The sequence below is a fragment of the Acipenser ruthenus genome, chromosome 6 (genome assembly GCF_902713425.1).
Source record: "Acipenser ruthenus chromosome 6, fAciRut3.2 maternal haplotype, whole genome shotgun sequence".
Taxonomy (NCBI): Eukaryota; Metazoa; Chordata; class Actinopteri; order Acipenseriformes; family Acipenseridae; genus Acipenser; species Acipenser ruthenus.
The window spans coordinates 80,486,430-80,501,690 of NC_081194.1; the positions used below are offsets into that span (position 1 = coordinate 80,486,430).

Here is a 15,261-nt window from a genome sequence, read left to right on the forward strand (position 1 = left end):
TGGTCAATGGAGTTGAACAATCACAATATTATATTATTTCTCATGAACCAGGAAGCAAAGACGTGTCAAGTATCTCAATATTGGAACAATAGAACCACTGAAACTTATGAAATGGTAGGGAGGAAGGAGTAAAGAAAATAAACTGAAATGGTTAAGTCAAAAACATGGGGTTTTCTTCAGCTTTCATTTGATTGTTTAAGTGTTTGTCAGAATGCAGCCCCTCCCTCTTTGATGTATGGTGCTGGGTGATGCCTTGACATGACAGCTTCTCTGCGAGTTCAAATTGTTGTTGTTGTTGTGCACGTTATTTCACTCCACGAGTTAAGGGTTACAAATACATTTGCAACATAGAATAGCAGGAGGCAGCAACAGTAAGTAGTGAGAAAGTCATAAAAGTGGCAGGGTGTTTTGTAATGTTTTAGACCTGCTTTTTCACAAAGAGTCTATTTTTTCCAACTTGTTCTTTTTTTTCTTTTAGTCACTTTATCCCTGTGCAAGTTCCCCTAAGAGGACATGATTCTGTTCCATTAGCAGTGTAATTGGTTCAGCAGGAGACTGGACACTAAAGCTGTTTAAATTGGCACATATTCTGTGTCCGCACACTTGTGTGAAGAACACGTTGCTTGGAAATAATGGCACTGCACTATCGGGTTTTAGTCTTCGGGGACCAAAGATTTGCAAAATCTTTAGAAAAATATGTCTGAAAAAACCTACTTCGGTTCCTAAGGTGTACCACTCTGAACAGTATGCATGGTGTGAGAGCCTGTGTTGGACAGTGCAAATAGCCATGACTGTAACATTGGCTTCCCCTTTGGGTCCTGGTTTACGTCAACTGAGCAATGGTCTGCAGCTGCGTTTGGATGTACAGTATATAGAATGTGAGATTAAATTATTTTTTTCATGGATAAATACCTTTGGCATTTATAGAAAATAAATAAATAAATTAAAAATACTGGAGAAATTTAGACATCTTTTTAGTTTAGTGGAACTTTATTATTATTATTTTTTTTAATACACAAGTTTATCAAGGTTTTCTCCTGGGTGCACACATGGATTACCATGTACATTATGTGTTTTTGCAGAATAAGGGTGTTGTAAAATGTTTGCAATAAAACTACAGCTATGGCCATACAACTAACAAATTTTGCTTCATAAAGTCGAATGAAACCTGCAGAATAATGTTATGTTATGTTAACATATTTAATTGCATACCGAAACAAGATTGATATTTTAACATTTAAAAGGTACTGATGGCTATGATAAAAACTATTTATTGCTCATTATGATCAACTGAAGCCTAGCTTAGCCTCCTGCAACGAGAGTGACAAAAGCCTACCTTCAGTGTTACACCCATTACATTGATGGCGTCTTTCACATGAGGGTGGCTTGTGCACTGGGCCAGTTCTTCACAGATCCACACCCCAAGACTGCACACAGCGATGCATCTAAAACAACAGAACACTCAATTAAAGATACCCAGCGAGTGCAACCTGAAGCAAACCCCGACCTGTCACTGAAGCCTGAAATAAATCAAAGCTGATGGCGCTGCCTTAGCTATACCTTAAAATGTCTATGGTACATCCATAATTTAGATTTAATCCAGGTATATAATAATAACTGGCCCTAAAAAACAATGTTTAACCAAGTAAAACCTACAGTATCAGTTTACAGATACAGTAGTGACTGGTAATGACACGTCAACTTTCGGCGTCTGCTAAGAAATAAATAAATAACAAAAAAAATATATATGACACAGCCAACCAGAAATACCTAATATTACAAAACTAAAATCCACATACCTTGCACCTTCACTTGGCTCATTTCTGGCATTCTTCAGTAAAATGTTTATGAAATAGTCCTAAAAAAACATGATATTATTTACTACTATTAAACTGTTTTAATGTCACGTTTCCAAACCACTGACTTGTTCATTCCTCAGCTGTTTTTATTTTTATCTTCACATTTTCTTTTTTTTTTTACTGTTAAATTAACATCACCTAATAGAATTAACAACGGTGGCCTAAAAGCGCAAGTCAGTCTACAAAGATGCATGTCGGATTCACAGAGAAGGGTGGCAAATATGGAAGAACGGAAATAAAAAGGGGTGACGGAAATAAAAACGGGCAGCATTTCCATGATATGTTTTTATTTCCGCCATGCTTTTCTGTATTCGCCACCCTTCTCTGTGAATTCGACATGCATCTTTGTAGATTTGCCTGCACCTTTTAAGATGACACTGACTTGCACTTTTGGGCCACCGTAATGAACACATTTTGTGTCATAAAGGCTAATGAAACCTGCTGAATAATGTTACGTGAACATATGGAATTAAATACCACTTTGAAGTTTTCCATACTTAACAAAAAACTGGCAATAAACTGAAAAATGTGACATTTCAAAATCTAACATGAAATACGTACAGTCTTCCGGTAGACTTTTGCAATATCATTCTGTAGTTTCTTTGACTACATGATGTTAAATAAAATATCTAAATTCTGTTCATACATTATACATATATATATATATATATATATATATATATATATATATATATATATATATATATATATAGATAGATATATATAGATATAGATATATATATATATATATATACATATACAGTGCCTTGCAAAAGTATTCAGACCCCTGACAAATTCTCTCATATTACTGAATTACAAATGGTACATTGAAATTTCATTCTGTTTGATATTTTATTTTAAAACACTGAAACTCAAAATCAATTATTGTAAGGTGACATTGGTTTTATGTTGGGAAATATTGTTAAGAAAAGCCATTACTCAAAAAGCCTCATCTTAAAGCATGTATGGGGTTTGCGAAAAAGCATGTAGATGATACTGCAGACATGTGGAAAAAGGTTTTGTGGTCAGACGAGACAAAAATTACGCCTGGCACGAGCCCAACACTGCACATCACCCAGTCAACATCATCCCAACTGTCACGCATGGTGGTGGCAGTATCATGTTATGGGGATGCTTCTCTTCAGCAGGGACTGGGAAGCTTGTCAGGAAAGAGGGGAGAATGAATGGTGCAAAGTACAGGCGAATCCTTGAGGAAAACTTGTTTGAGTCAGCCAAGACTCTGAAACTGGGGAGGAAATTCACATTTCAGCAGGACAATGACCCGAAGCACAAAGCCAAAGCCACACTGGAGTGGTTGAACAAGAAGAGAATGAATGTTCTAGAGTGGCCCAGTCAAAGTCCTGACTTGAATCCAATCGAAAATGTATGACTGCTGCAAAAGGTGCTTCTACCAAGTAATGACTTAAGGGGCTGAATACTTATGCAACCAGTAAATTTCATTTTGTACATTTTCTTTGCAAGTTTTGCCGACATTTAACCTCCTCCTCATATAACAGTGTTCAGTTTAACCACTACAGCTTTGAATAAAAAAAGGTTCACTTGAAAAACTGTGCATACATTATTTGTAATTAATGGCCATATCTGTATCTATGCATGCAGCAATTGCGATGTGTACTTTACACTACATACCTTAATGTCCTCATTCCCAGTGAATTTCTCAGTAGATCCAGGAACAGGTTGCAGTAAAGGCATTTGCTGGTAAAGGTTTGGGAAGCACACTAGGGAGCCAAGAATAGTTTGTGCTTCAATGCGTGGTGCCTTAAAAAATTTAATTAAATTAAATTAATTTAGTCTGAATTCCCAAATTGTACTGCTATAATTGAACTCAGATTCACAAACTACAGCTCTATCCACATAACATTACTAGTATATATCAGAGCATTGACAATTAAAAGTATAGTTTTTCAACAAAGGGCAAAAGCATCTTGCATTTGGGTTTAGGATCCTAAGAAATCAAAACTCTGTTCCACCATTCACACCCTGAAGGGCTATTAAACTGCTGTTTTCGTTTTTATCTTCGTTTTTTTTTAAATTCCGGGAATTTTTCGGAGTTTATTTTACATACATTAAAATACTTAGAAACATTTGTTTTCTTTTGAATATTCATAAATTGATTTACGTTTTCTCCCCATTCCTCATCCACTAAAATTATTAGATTTTCATGTAAGTATTTCAATTTAGTTTTATGTAAGTATTTCAAACTAGTAGTTACTACGACCAGCAGTTGCCACAATAATCAGACTTTGATTGGCCGACATGATCAGGTGATAATGTGTTTGTGAAGTTACAGAGAACCACGTTTGAATGTTATTTGATTCTCTGATGTCTAAACCTCTGCTGTATCCTAGGGTACAGTGTAGGGCTGCTTATTACAATGTCGGAGTCAAAATAAAACAGCATTTTAATTAAAAGAGTGTGTTTTTCCTAGAAAATAGTACTGGGAAAATATTGAATAATAGACAAAAAACAGGTAAAAAATCAGTAAAAACTGACATCTAGTTAAAAAAAAAAAAAATCCTGTAATTTTTTGGTAAAATCCGGAATAAACCGGAAATGCGTAACACTAACTATACTATAAATGTACCATTTTGATGCTCCCCCAAAAATACCAACTCAACCAACAGAGAAGATTATGGGCATATTAAATATTCCATCAGGACGATATATCACATTGGCGTTGTAAATTCAGACACTGATGTGCAACATCGGGCCAGTGGATTACATATTCAAATCTGGATTTCCATAAACCCAACATTCTCCCCATTTTTGCAGATGTTGTTATGTTTCTGTGTTTTGTTTTAAGTGCTCCAGCTGGAAGTAGATTCCAATTTAAAATATAAACCTACAGCAGGTCAGAAACACCTGGAAATCGCACCTCTCTTTTTACTGCACGCACTGGTAACAAGATTCTGAAACCCAAGCCGTGCATTCTGTGTTTCAAGGTGCAGTGACGCTGGTGTGGAGGCGAGCTCTCACAGTCTGGCCCTTTGATGAAACACCTTTGCAGTGCTAGCGAGTCACTTTATCCTGCAATTTCACACATCGGCTGCCATGGTGCCTGTCCCAGGAGCCCCGGTTCACGCGGCACTAATGAGAGCACACCTGTTCCAGTGGAGAGATGGGAGCCTTGTTTGCTGCCACAGCTCGCCCTCTCGCATTTCACATTGTCATACTCACTTCCAATGCATCAGAGCCAAGGATCCGGGCAGCAGCTGAGATGAAGTCACCAACCAGCATCGTGAACCCAGGCAAACCAAGAAAAAAGAACCGCGGAGAACAATACCGGATGACTGTGTTCAAAACATCCTAGAGTGAAAAAAGAAATAAAACAGACTTCAAAATAACATCACCCCATCCCATTACTGTATTTGAAGTCTGTAAAAGTTAAAGACTACAGACCATTTAAAAGAAACAGACCACTAACTCAAGTACTGGTGATCACAACACAATTACGTGTTATTAACAAATACATGTTATTATTTGATGGGTCCAGCTGCGTATTAGTATAGGAGAATGTATATTACATAATAACAATAAGTAACAACAGTATGAGTACTACAGACGGGTTCATTTGTGAACAAAAACAAAGCATTCTCTGGGTATGGCAACTCTGACAAATGGTTTGTAATGGTGAAGTAAAATGGATATGTGGACATTCGTACAGGTTGTACAATGGACACTGGCTTACAGTATACAGCTATGCAGCAAAGTGTTGCTGTGTCTTTATTTAAGGATGTTCGCTGGGTCTGAGGGTTCAGTGATGTAAATACCACCTTCCACAGTCAACTGTAAGCCAGATAAGCAGTCATTGCTTTTTTATGTTACATGATTGTGTACATGTTGTCTGTTTTCAATTGTTAGTTGTCTAAATGTACAATATCATACCCTAAAGTAATTGCTTCTCACTTACTTGTATCATAAACCAACAGGCTTGTGTTAAACCCAACCTACATAAACCCACTGATATGCAGTAATGTGTTAAAAAACGATTGAATTTGAATGTGATAGTTCTTTTACACTACAGCCTAGGTAGATCCCCCATCCTCCCTCCAGGTTAATATTTAAACTGGGGGGTTTATTTCTCCTTATGCTGTGTAGGCAATACCAAACAAAGCAAACAACTCTGAGAAAAGAAGCAGATGGGTTCTGCTTGTAACATGCTGCAGAGTAAATCCTGGCTGTGGAGGCTGAACAAAAGATCCACCTTCCTATAATTAAAAGAGTGATTAACGTGCTGCTTTCCTCACGACACACCTGTAATTACACACACAGCCTCATCACCGAGTGCCCAGCAACAAACTATACAGCAGCAGCAGATGGGAGTTCATTTCTGTTGACATATGCTGCAATAAAGAGGGATTTCTGCAAACCTGGCTTTCAAGGTGGCAGGATGAAGCATATTTTGAAGATTAATATTGTAAACAGCCATGTTGTTAACTCCGCTTTCCTATTAAATACCCATCTGTCATATTTACGTGCTGAATGAAACATTCTGTGAGAAACGTCTGCCTGCGAAGGACACTGTGGGCTTTTCAGTGCCGACATGTCTACAGTCGCACTGAATATAGATGAGTAAACTCATTCTGTTAAATAAGTACCCGCGGTCCAGTACGAGAGTGCTTAACCCATGTGTTGGTATTAATTCCACAGTATTATACAGCAATGCTTTCTTGCATCAAGATCACTTTACTATTGAGAGGGAAATGAGATTAAGAAGGAGAACAAATATATTTATTTTAATGTTCAATTTCAGTTCTTTAGTACCTACAGTACGATTTGCCAGAAACATTGAGAAACTGATTTAATACTGTGTTTGGATGCAATATTTGGGACAACACATAATCACAGCTAAGCAATATAAATAATCAACATAACCATTTATAATTACATCTTTATATGATCAATTTCAATAGGAATAAAAGTGAAATAGGAAATGTATAAGACACCTTTTGTTACGTATCTTCCTATGAAAGAAGCTAAAGGACAACACTGCTACAAAATACAAACAATGTTATTTTATTCAACAATCATAACTTACTTAACTTTTATAAAGCTCAAATTTAAAATAAGTCCCAGAACATCATTGACACATTATCGTGGTTATTCTCAGGCAAATAATAATTTAACAGCATCACAATAATGCATTTATCAATAAACTTGAGGAAGTGCTGCAATCTCAATAAAACAGATTGAGAATATGAGAAGTGTGAAGCTTAATTGTTTCTTCACTTATTATTTTGCATCAGCGTTTTGACACATGATTAAACTGCAGAGATACTGAATACCCGTGTCAATCTGATTGAGTTGCTATTGTTTTGTTTTGTCTTGAAGGTGCTGTTTAACCTGCATGTGAAACTAAAGGTTACTGACAGAGCTGCTATGTGTTTAATGCTTATCTCTAAGCCACAATTTTATGAAAAAAGATAAAGAATGGAAACATCTGTCTCTATCAATTCGATTGTAAAAATCAGGTAGTTCAAATAGAGGCATGTTTTTTCGTTCTCTTTAAAGTACAGTTCTGTAAACACCAGCCACATTCAGCTGCTCACTACCTGGTAAATGAATCACTTTAATTGAATGCTTTGTAAACAGCGAATGGAAAAAACAAAAAGTAATAAGGAAAACATGTTGCGGCAGTAATAGAAAATTGGTTTACGCATTTGGTTAGATTGATATTTTTCTTCATTCTTTTATAATTGACCTTTGGAACATGTAATGTGTAGAACAATCTCTGGTAATTAGTGGCTCTGAACCTTATAATGATTGCACAAAATGAGCATTTTAGAGGAAGCAGCCGTTCGGGAAACATTTCCATTGTATGCATAATTACAGAAATAGAATTTGGTGCACAAAAAATGGACTATATCTCTCCAGTAAAAAAATAAAATAATGTACAGCAAAAAATACAATCACGTAATGCTGAGTGACTGATTAACCCTCTCATGCCTAACAAAAGTGCAGAAATCTGTAGATAGGAAACACAAGACACAACTAACAGAAACTCAATCTAAGTTCACCAGCCAAACAGGAAAATTTCGATTGGAAGACATTCTCTTTGGTATTTAGTATGCGTCATCAAGCTCCTGTTGTTACTGATGGGGAGTTGTATTGCAATGTCTTTTATTGCTCTATCGCCTCCTTTTCAGCCACACACACACACACACACACACACACACACACACACACACACACACACACACACACACACACACTTTCATAAGCAAGAAATGTTATTTTCTTGATAAACATGATGCATCAAACACAATACAAGGAGCTTCCAGATGTATATGTAAGGCCTTCTCTGTCACATTCACCCACCTCCAATCATATTCCTGCCTGTGCCACTAACACAAGCAGACAGGATTCAAAGAATGCAGCACTCGTGAAGGAAGTGCACTGACATCAGTCTGTAAAGCACTGGGCAGTTTATCCGGGGGAATTATGATCTTGTAACAATTGTAAGTCGCCCTGGATAAGGGCGTCTGCTAAGAAATAAATAATAATAATAATAATAATAATAATAATAATAATATTGCGATATTGTTGGTAATTTGTCAAGTATTAATTATTTATTGTACTGAACATTGCTTATTGATAATTGTATTAGAACAACAATAATCTTGTTTCCAGCAGTCATAATCCTTTTTTCTAGCAGATAAATGAAAATCATCCAACCCTTTTGCTAAATCCGTTTATAAATGTGGAATGTATGTTTATGTGTGTAGCAAGGGAAAGCATTGGTTATAAACTGCTATTTTATTACACGTGTAATCAGAACAAGCTCAAGCGTATTTTCATGTAGGAAGTTTGTAGTAGTTGTATACATCATCACCCAATGTAATCATTAAAGAAAAAGGTTGCTTTGTGCCAGCCAGGTGCTGTGTATAATAAAGTGTAACACATCTCATCACATACTGTAAATATCTTATGGGACTACAGTGTCTCAATTTGCCTTTCATTAGCAAGTGTAATCTGATAAAAAGCACAGAGTCCAGTTCATCAATAAGACAGGTGGCATTTAATTTTATGAGTCTTGACAAATTATTACTACATCCACTGTTTAATATTTAATGTTATGGATAATAATATATCATTATTTGTTTTTAAAAAAAAGTCAATAAAAATCAATAACTAAAATACAAAATGTTTATATAAAAAACGTTTGCTGCCTCTAAATGTTGCTGCTATACAGTATACGCTTTCAAATCTCAGAAGTTCGCTAGAAAGTAAAAGTAAAAAGGTTAAATAACAGAGTTTAAATAACTTTCCCATGAATCTCTTTTGAGAAAAAAATATATTCAATCTCACAACAGCTTCTCTGAATAAACAATCAGTCAAAGATGTGCATTCTGTAACTGGATACACAATCACAATATATTTTATGAAACAGCCAACCAAAAGATTTTCCTACATTGATGAATTTAAAGCACTTTGTTATTACTGTAATGATAATGATTTTTGTTTTTCAACCATGTAATTTGGGTCGTAAAGGACATTTAGGCTACTAACATTTTTACATTCTTAACAATAGTATAAATCACAAGCACTAATTAATCCTATTGCAATAAAAAGTGAACAAATACATTGAAGGTGGAGAGGAGATATTAGCAATAACTGTATTTCACATCTTTAGTAATCACTAATAGGAATACTTCACTGAACATGAACATGCTCCAAACTGCATGGGTACACTATTACCAAGATGTAGGTCAAGCACTGCATTTCAGATTCCACATACAATAGAAATCAACACAGCTACTCCCTGGAAGATGCAAAACTCCCAGTACATTGGACAGGGTTATACGTGGCCAACTGCTCACAAAACCAAGCAGAATGGGTTGTTCCTTCCAGAACCCTGGCATTGTATAGGGAATCAGACTTATTTAGCACTGCTGTATATATGTGTGTGTGTGTGTGTGTGTGTGTGTGTGTGTGTGTGGGTGTGAAATCGTAACAATATCAATACCTAATAAATTATCAATTTGATAAAAGACTAATATACTGTAGTTATTCCTGTTTAGAATACAAACCAGCACACTACTGCAGGGCTGGAAAAAGTGGACTCTTTAATGCAAAGCAGCCAAGCTGTTTTTCTATTGTTCAGCATGAAGACTGTTTTCCATCCGGTTTGAACATGCCCCAGTGCACAGCCCTATCTGACTGGCAGCTGAACAGCAGAAGTCCCCATATTGTATTTGCAATAACAAAGCTAAAGATTATAACACACTCCCAACAGCATTGTCTCATTTAACACAGGACGCAAACCTCAATCCATGAAGAATGTATTAGTTGTTACAGCAATCCAAATAGTATGTATCATCTGGGAAAAACATGCTGAGCAGTTTGAGAAGCATATTGTTTAATTTGCCACACCAAATAAAAAGTATAATTAAAAGGAATTTAAATATAGTGTGAGAGAGAAAGAGAGGTCAAACAATTTCAAATGGTTTTGAGCAAGACTTGGAAAGTACAATCATCTTTTTAAAGTGTGATACTGATGAGAAGGATTCCACAGACAAGGGATCAGAGTACCAACATTAGCTTCAAAAGACATCCAGATTTACTATCTGCATGTAAATATAAGAGGGCTATTCACTCTGGTAGCACAAGAGGTGTACTGTCTTGATTGGAGGCTGGACGAATTGTTCTTCCGTTTAAGAATAAAGCATTCACCAAGCCAGAGGATGGTAAATGTTTCTTATATACAGAACTAAATAAAAAAAAAATTGACCTGACGCCTGTGTTCTGACATCTCTTTAACCCAATTACTCAGAATTCACTGCATTAGGGTTTTCACTTTACAGGTGGCACAGGGTTGCCAATCGCATCACAAATATTGATTATTGCACATATGTGTTTGTCTTGAAAATTGAGGCATTTTTTTATAGGCCACGCAATCCTAAATAATAAGTGATAAGCCCCTTATGCTAAACTGTGCTTTCCAGTACAGTGCAAAACCCTGCAGACAAAGCACTCTGCAAGTGCACTCCCTCCATTCACTAGCTGTCACCCCTCACACCCCTCAATCTTCACAGGCCGTTATTCATGTAATATAATTACTGTTTACTGAACTTCAAGCCATCTGTCATGCTTTACATCCTCCAGCAGGGGCTGGTGGCTCTGTGACTGCTCCACCATTCCTTGAACGTTCACCGATTAGTGGCAATCCCTCCAATTATTATTATTATTATTATTATTATTATTATTATTATTATTATTATTATTATTATTATTATTATTATTATTTATTTCTTAGCAGACGCCCTTATCCAGGGCGACTTACAATTGTTACAAGATATCACATTATACATTATTTCACATTATACAGATATCACATTATTTTACATACAATTACCCATTTATACAGCTGGGTTTTTACTGGAGCAATCTAGGTAAAGTACCTTGCTCAAGGGTACAACAGAAGTGTCCCCCACTGGGGATTGAACCCACAACCCTCCGGTCAAGAGTCCAGAGCCCTAACCACTACTCCACACTGCTGCCTGTTGCACGAACACGATTACCACAAGCAGCTCAAACCGCATCTTCAACCCTAATCAATCAACCACAATTTACAAAAGCGGCACGCTCAACCCCAACATTGCATTTAAAAGTCTGTTGTCTTTATTTTTGTTATGGATATTAACATTTTTTTTTTAAATAAAGTTTTATAAATAGTAGGATTTTTTTTTCGAATAAGGATTTTTTCCAAACAACTGAATTTCAAAACTATCGGCTGTTTGTTTGTACACTGAAACTATGAAGCTTAACAGACCATTACTGTTCGTCAATGATTTAACTCATGAGTTATTTTATTTTTTTAAGGTATAAACAAGGTTTGATATTTGTGTTCTAGACTGTAGGGCTCATGAACAACGTTGTTGAAAAGTTTCTGACATATAACCTTGTTTAAATAACTCAAGAGTTGAGGCTTTGTGAATGTTACATAGCTCTCCCTGTACATTCTGTTCAGGACTGATTGAAAATGAAAAAACAGGAGTGCCACCTTGGGGTTTAAATGGGTAAAGTCTCATTTTACTGAAAGGAATACAAATAAATAGAATTAGGGCTTTAAATGGGAAAATAAGGATCCCCTTATTATTATGAGATATATCACCTTATCTGTTGCTTGAAACACACTACATGAGACCAGATTTTTTAAAAGCAACACTGAAATGAAAACCTACTAGCTCTGCAACTTCAAATAAATAGACAAACCTGCTTTTCCCTTTATCACATCTCCATCTAGTGCATATAGGAAGTACAGCAGGCTGTGTGGTCCAGTGTTTAAAGAAAAGGGCTTGTAACCAGGAGGTCCCCGGTTCAAATCCCACCTCAGCCACTGACTCATTGTGTGACCCTGAGCAAGTCATTGTGCTCCGTCTTTCGGGTGAGACGTAATTGTAAGTGACTCTGCAGCTGATGCATAGTTCACTCACCCTTGTCTCTGTAAGTCGCCTTGGATAAAGGCGTCTGCTAAATAAACAAATAATAATAATAATAACAGCAGGTAGAAACTAAGAAAAACTGGGCAATTGCAGTGAACTAACAGCAGCGCACTAGCTGGTGGTTTAGTACAGAGGACAGTACTAACGAGAGACTGCAGGATAGATTCAATTGTTATGAACTAGCTGGGGATGATCCTGTGGTTTAGTACAGAGGACAGAACTAACGAGAGACTGCAGGATAGATTCAATTGCTAAGAACTAGCTGGGGATGATCCTGTGGTTAGTACAGAGGACAGTACTAACGAGAGACTGCAGGATAGATTCAATTGCTAAGAACTAGCTGGGGATGATCCTGTGGTTAGTACAGAGGACAGTACTAACGAGAGACTGCAGGATAGATTCAATTTCTATGAACTAGCTGGGGATGATCCTGTGGTTAGTACAGAGGACAGCACTAACGAGAGACTGCAGGATAGATTCAATTACAATGATTGAATGCCTCCAGATAGACTGCAGGTTTTAAGATGTTATCAATAGCAATGAACACAGTGCATCAGTCGTCTGCCTCCTAGAGGATCGTAAAACAAGGTACTAAGTTAGTTCAGTGATTCTTTAGACTCTGAGCTGAACTAACTTGATGTGTATTTTCAACATATTAAACAAAGCAGTTATTTTGTTAAACATAATTCTGAATGTGTAAATCAAACAAAGTACATCAACATTAATTTAACTTTGTCCATTGTAACTGCTGATCCTTTAAAATCCTGGCTGGAATGTGCAGTACAAGAAGGCAGCACTCCTGTTACTCTGCTGCTCCTGCCTCACTCACACACAATAGAAATGGTCACTTAACTCTGAGGTCAGTGCTGAAGCTGGGGATCAGCTGATCTCAATCTTACTAATTAGTTAATAAAGATCTCATTTTAAGATTTTGTTCGCTACGTTGTAGCCGTGTCATATATCCAGTAAAGGTCAAAGCAAATGTGTTTTTTTTTTAATTTTTATAAAGATTGTTCAATTAAAGTTTAGCATTGGAACCATTTTGCTATTTTCTGGGAGGCACACTGAATTGAAAATACTGTACTGCACAAGTCCTCTTACTCTGCAAATTTGAATTGCTGATTCTAAAGTACTGGCAAATATCAAAGCCATGCATACCTACCTGGAAGACAATGTCTGACATGTACCAATAATCCCAAATGCTAGCAATAATGAAATCATCAATCATTTACTTAAGGGTTCTCAGAAAATAAAATGTTTAGACTGTTCAAATAAACGTGTTGTGCATTAGGATACCAGCAATAATGAGCAGATCCATTAGCACCCATTAGAATGACTGCACACTGTGTTCATTTCTGCAACTCCAAGATAAAACTAGTCGACATGTCAAACTGTAGTTTGACAGGACAAACAAAGGGCCTGCCTGAATATATCTTTAATAAGCAAACCTTACCAGATACAATAGACATCAAAGAAGACCCCCATCCTGTGTGCATTTTAACATATACTGTCACAATGGAAAATGCCACTCTAATTTAATGATGGGCCAATTTATCTAATGACAATGTGTTTCAGGACACAATGGAGATCAACATGGAATTGGCTTATTTTTTTATTTTATTTTTACCCACAATGTGGATGAATGTGAATTTGCAGGAGGGTATATCATATTGAAAATGAAAGACAATGAATTAAGCAATATCCACGTTCATGGTGAGGTAAGCTATGTCACAAACCACCACACCCACTATTATCATGTTCATGGTGTGGTAAGCTATGTCACAAACCACCACACCCACTATTATCATGTTCATGGTGTGGTAAGCTATGTCACAAACCACCACACCCACTATTATCATGTTCATGGTGTGGTAAGCTATGTCACAAATCACCACACCGACTATTATCATGTTCATGGTGAGGTAAGCTATGTCACAAACCACCACACCCACTATTATCATGTTCATGGTGTGGTAAGCTATGTCACAAACCACCACACCCACTATTATCATGTTCATGGTGTGGTAAGCTATGTCACAAATCACCACACCGACTATTATCATGTTCATGGTGAGGTAAGCTATGTCACAAATCACCACACCCACTATTATCATGTTCATGGTGTGGTAAGCTATGTCACAAACCACCACACCCGCTATTATCATGTTCTTGGTGAGGTAAGCTATGTCACAAATCACCACACCCACTATTATCACGTTCACTGTGAGGTAAGCTGTCACAAACCACCACACCCACTATTATCATGTCCATGGTGAGGTAAGCTATGTCACAAATCACCACACCCACTATTATCATGTTCATGGTGAGGTAAGCTATGTCACAAACCACCACACCCACTATTATCATGTTCATGGTGAGGTAAGCTGTCACAAATCACCACACCCACTACTATCATATTCATGGTGAGGTAAGCTATGTCACAAACCACCACACCCACTATTATCATGTTCATGGTGAGGTAAGCTATGTCACAAACCACCACACCCACTATTATCACGTTCACTGTGAGGTAAGCTATGTCACAAACCACCACACCCGCTATTATCACGTTCATGGTGAGGTAAGCTGTCACAAATCACCACACCCGCTATTATCATGTTCATGGTGAGGTAAGCTATGTCACAAACCACCACACCCGCTATTATCACGTTCACTGTGAGGTAAGCTGTCACAAACCACCACACCCACTATTATCATGTTCATGGTGTGGTAAGCTATGTCACAAACCACCACACCCGCTATTATCACGTTCATGGTGAGGTAAGCTGTCACAAATCACCACACCCGCTATTATCATGTTCATGGTGAGGTAAGCTATGTCACAAACCACCACACCCGCTATTATCATGTTCATGGTGAGGTAAGCTATGTCACAAACCACCACACCCACTATTATCATGTTCATGGTGAGGTAA

The 15,261-nt window shown here is 37.0% G+C and overlaps 1 protein-coding gene across 7 annotated transcripts in view; it reads right to left on the reverse strand.

Annotated features, from left to right (window-relative positions):
* LOC117411028 (ral GTPase-activating protein subunit alpha-2-like) overlaps positions 1–15,261 on the reverse strand; it is a 158,072-nt gene that overhangs the window by 75,901 nt on the left and 66,910 nt on the right. For all 7 annotated transcript variants that reach the window (XM_059025880.1, XM_059025883.1, XM_059025881.1 and 4 more), the window contains 4 exons: positions 5,058–5,186; positions 3,510–3,638; positions 1,800–1,858; positions 1,337–1,445 (listed from right to left, as the gene is read on the reverse strand). In XM_059025880.1, coding sequence (XP_058881863.1) covers positions 1,337–1,445; positions 1,800–1,858; positions 3,510–3,638; positions 5,058–5,186 — 426 coding nt within the window. The remainder of the gene's footprint in view (positions 1–1,336; positions 1,446–1,799; positions 1,859–3,509; positions 3,639–5,057; positions 5,187–15,261) is intronic.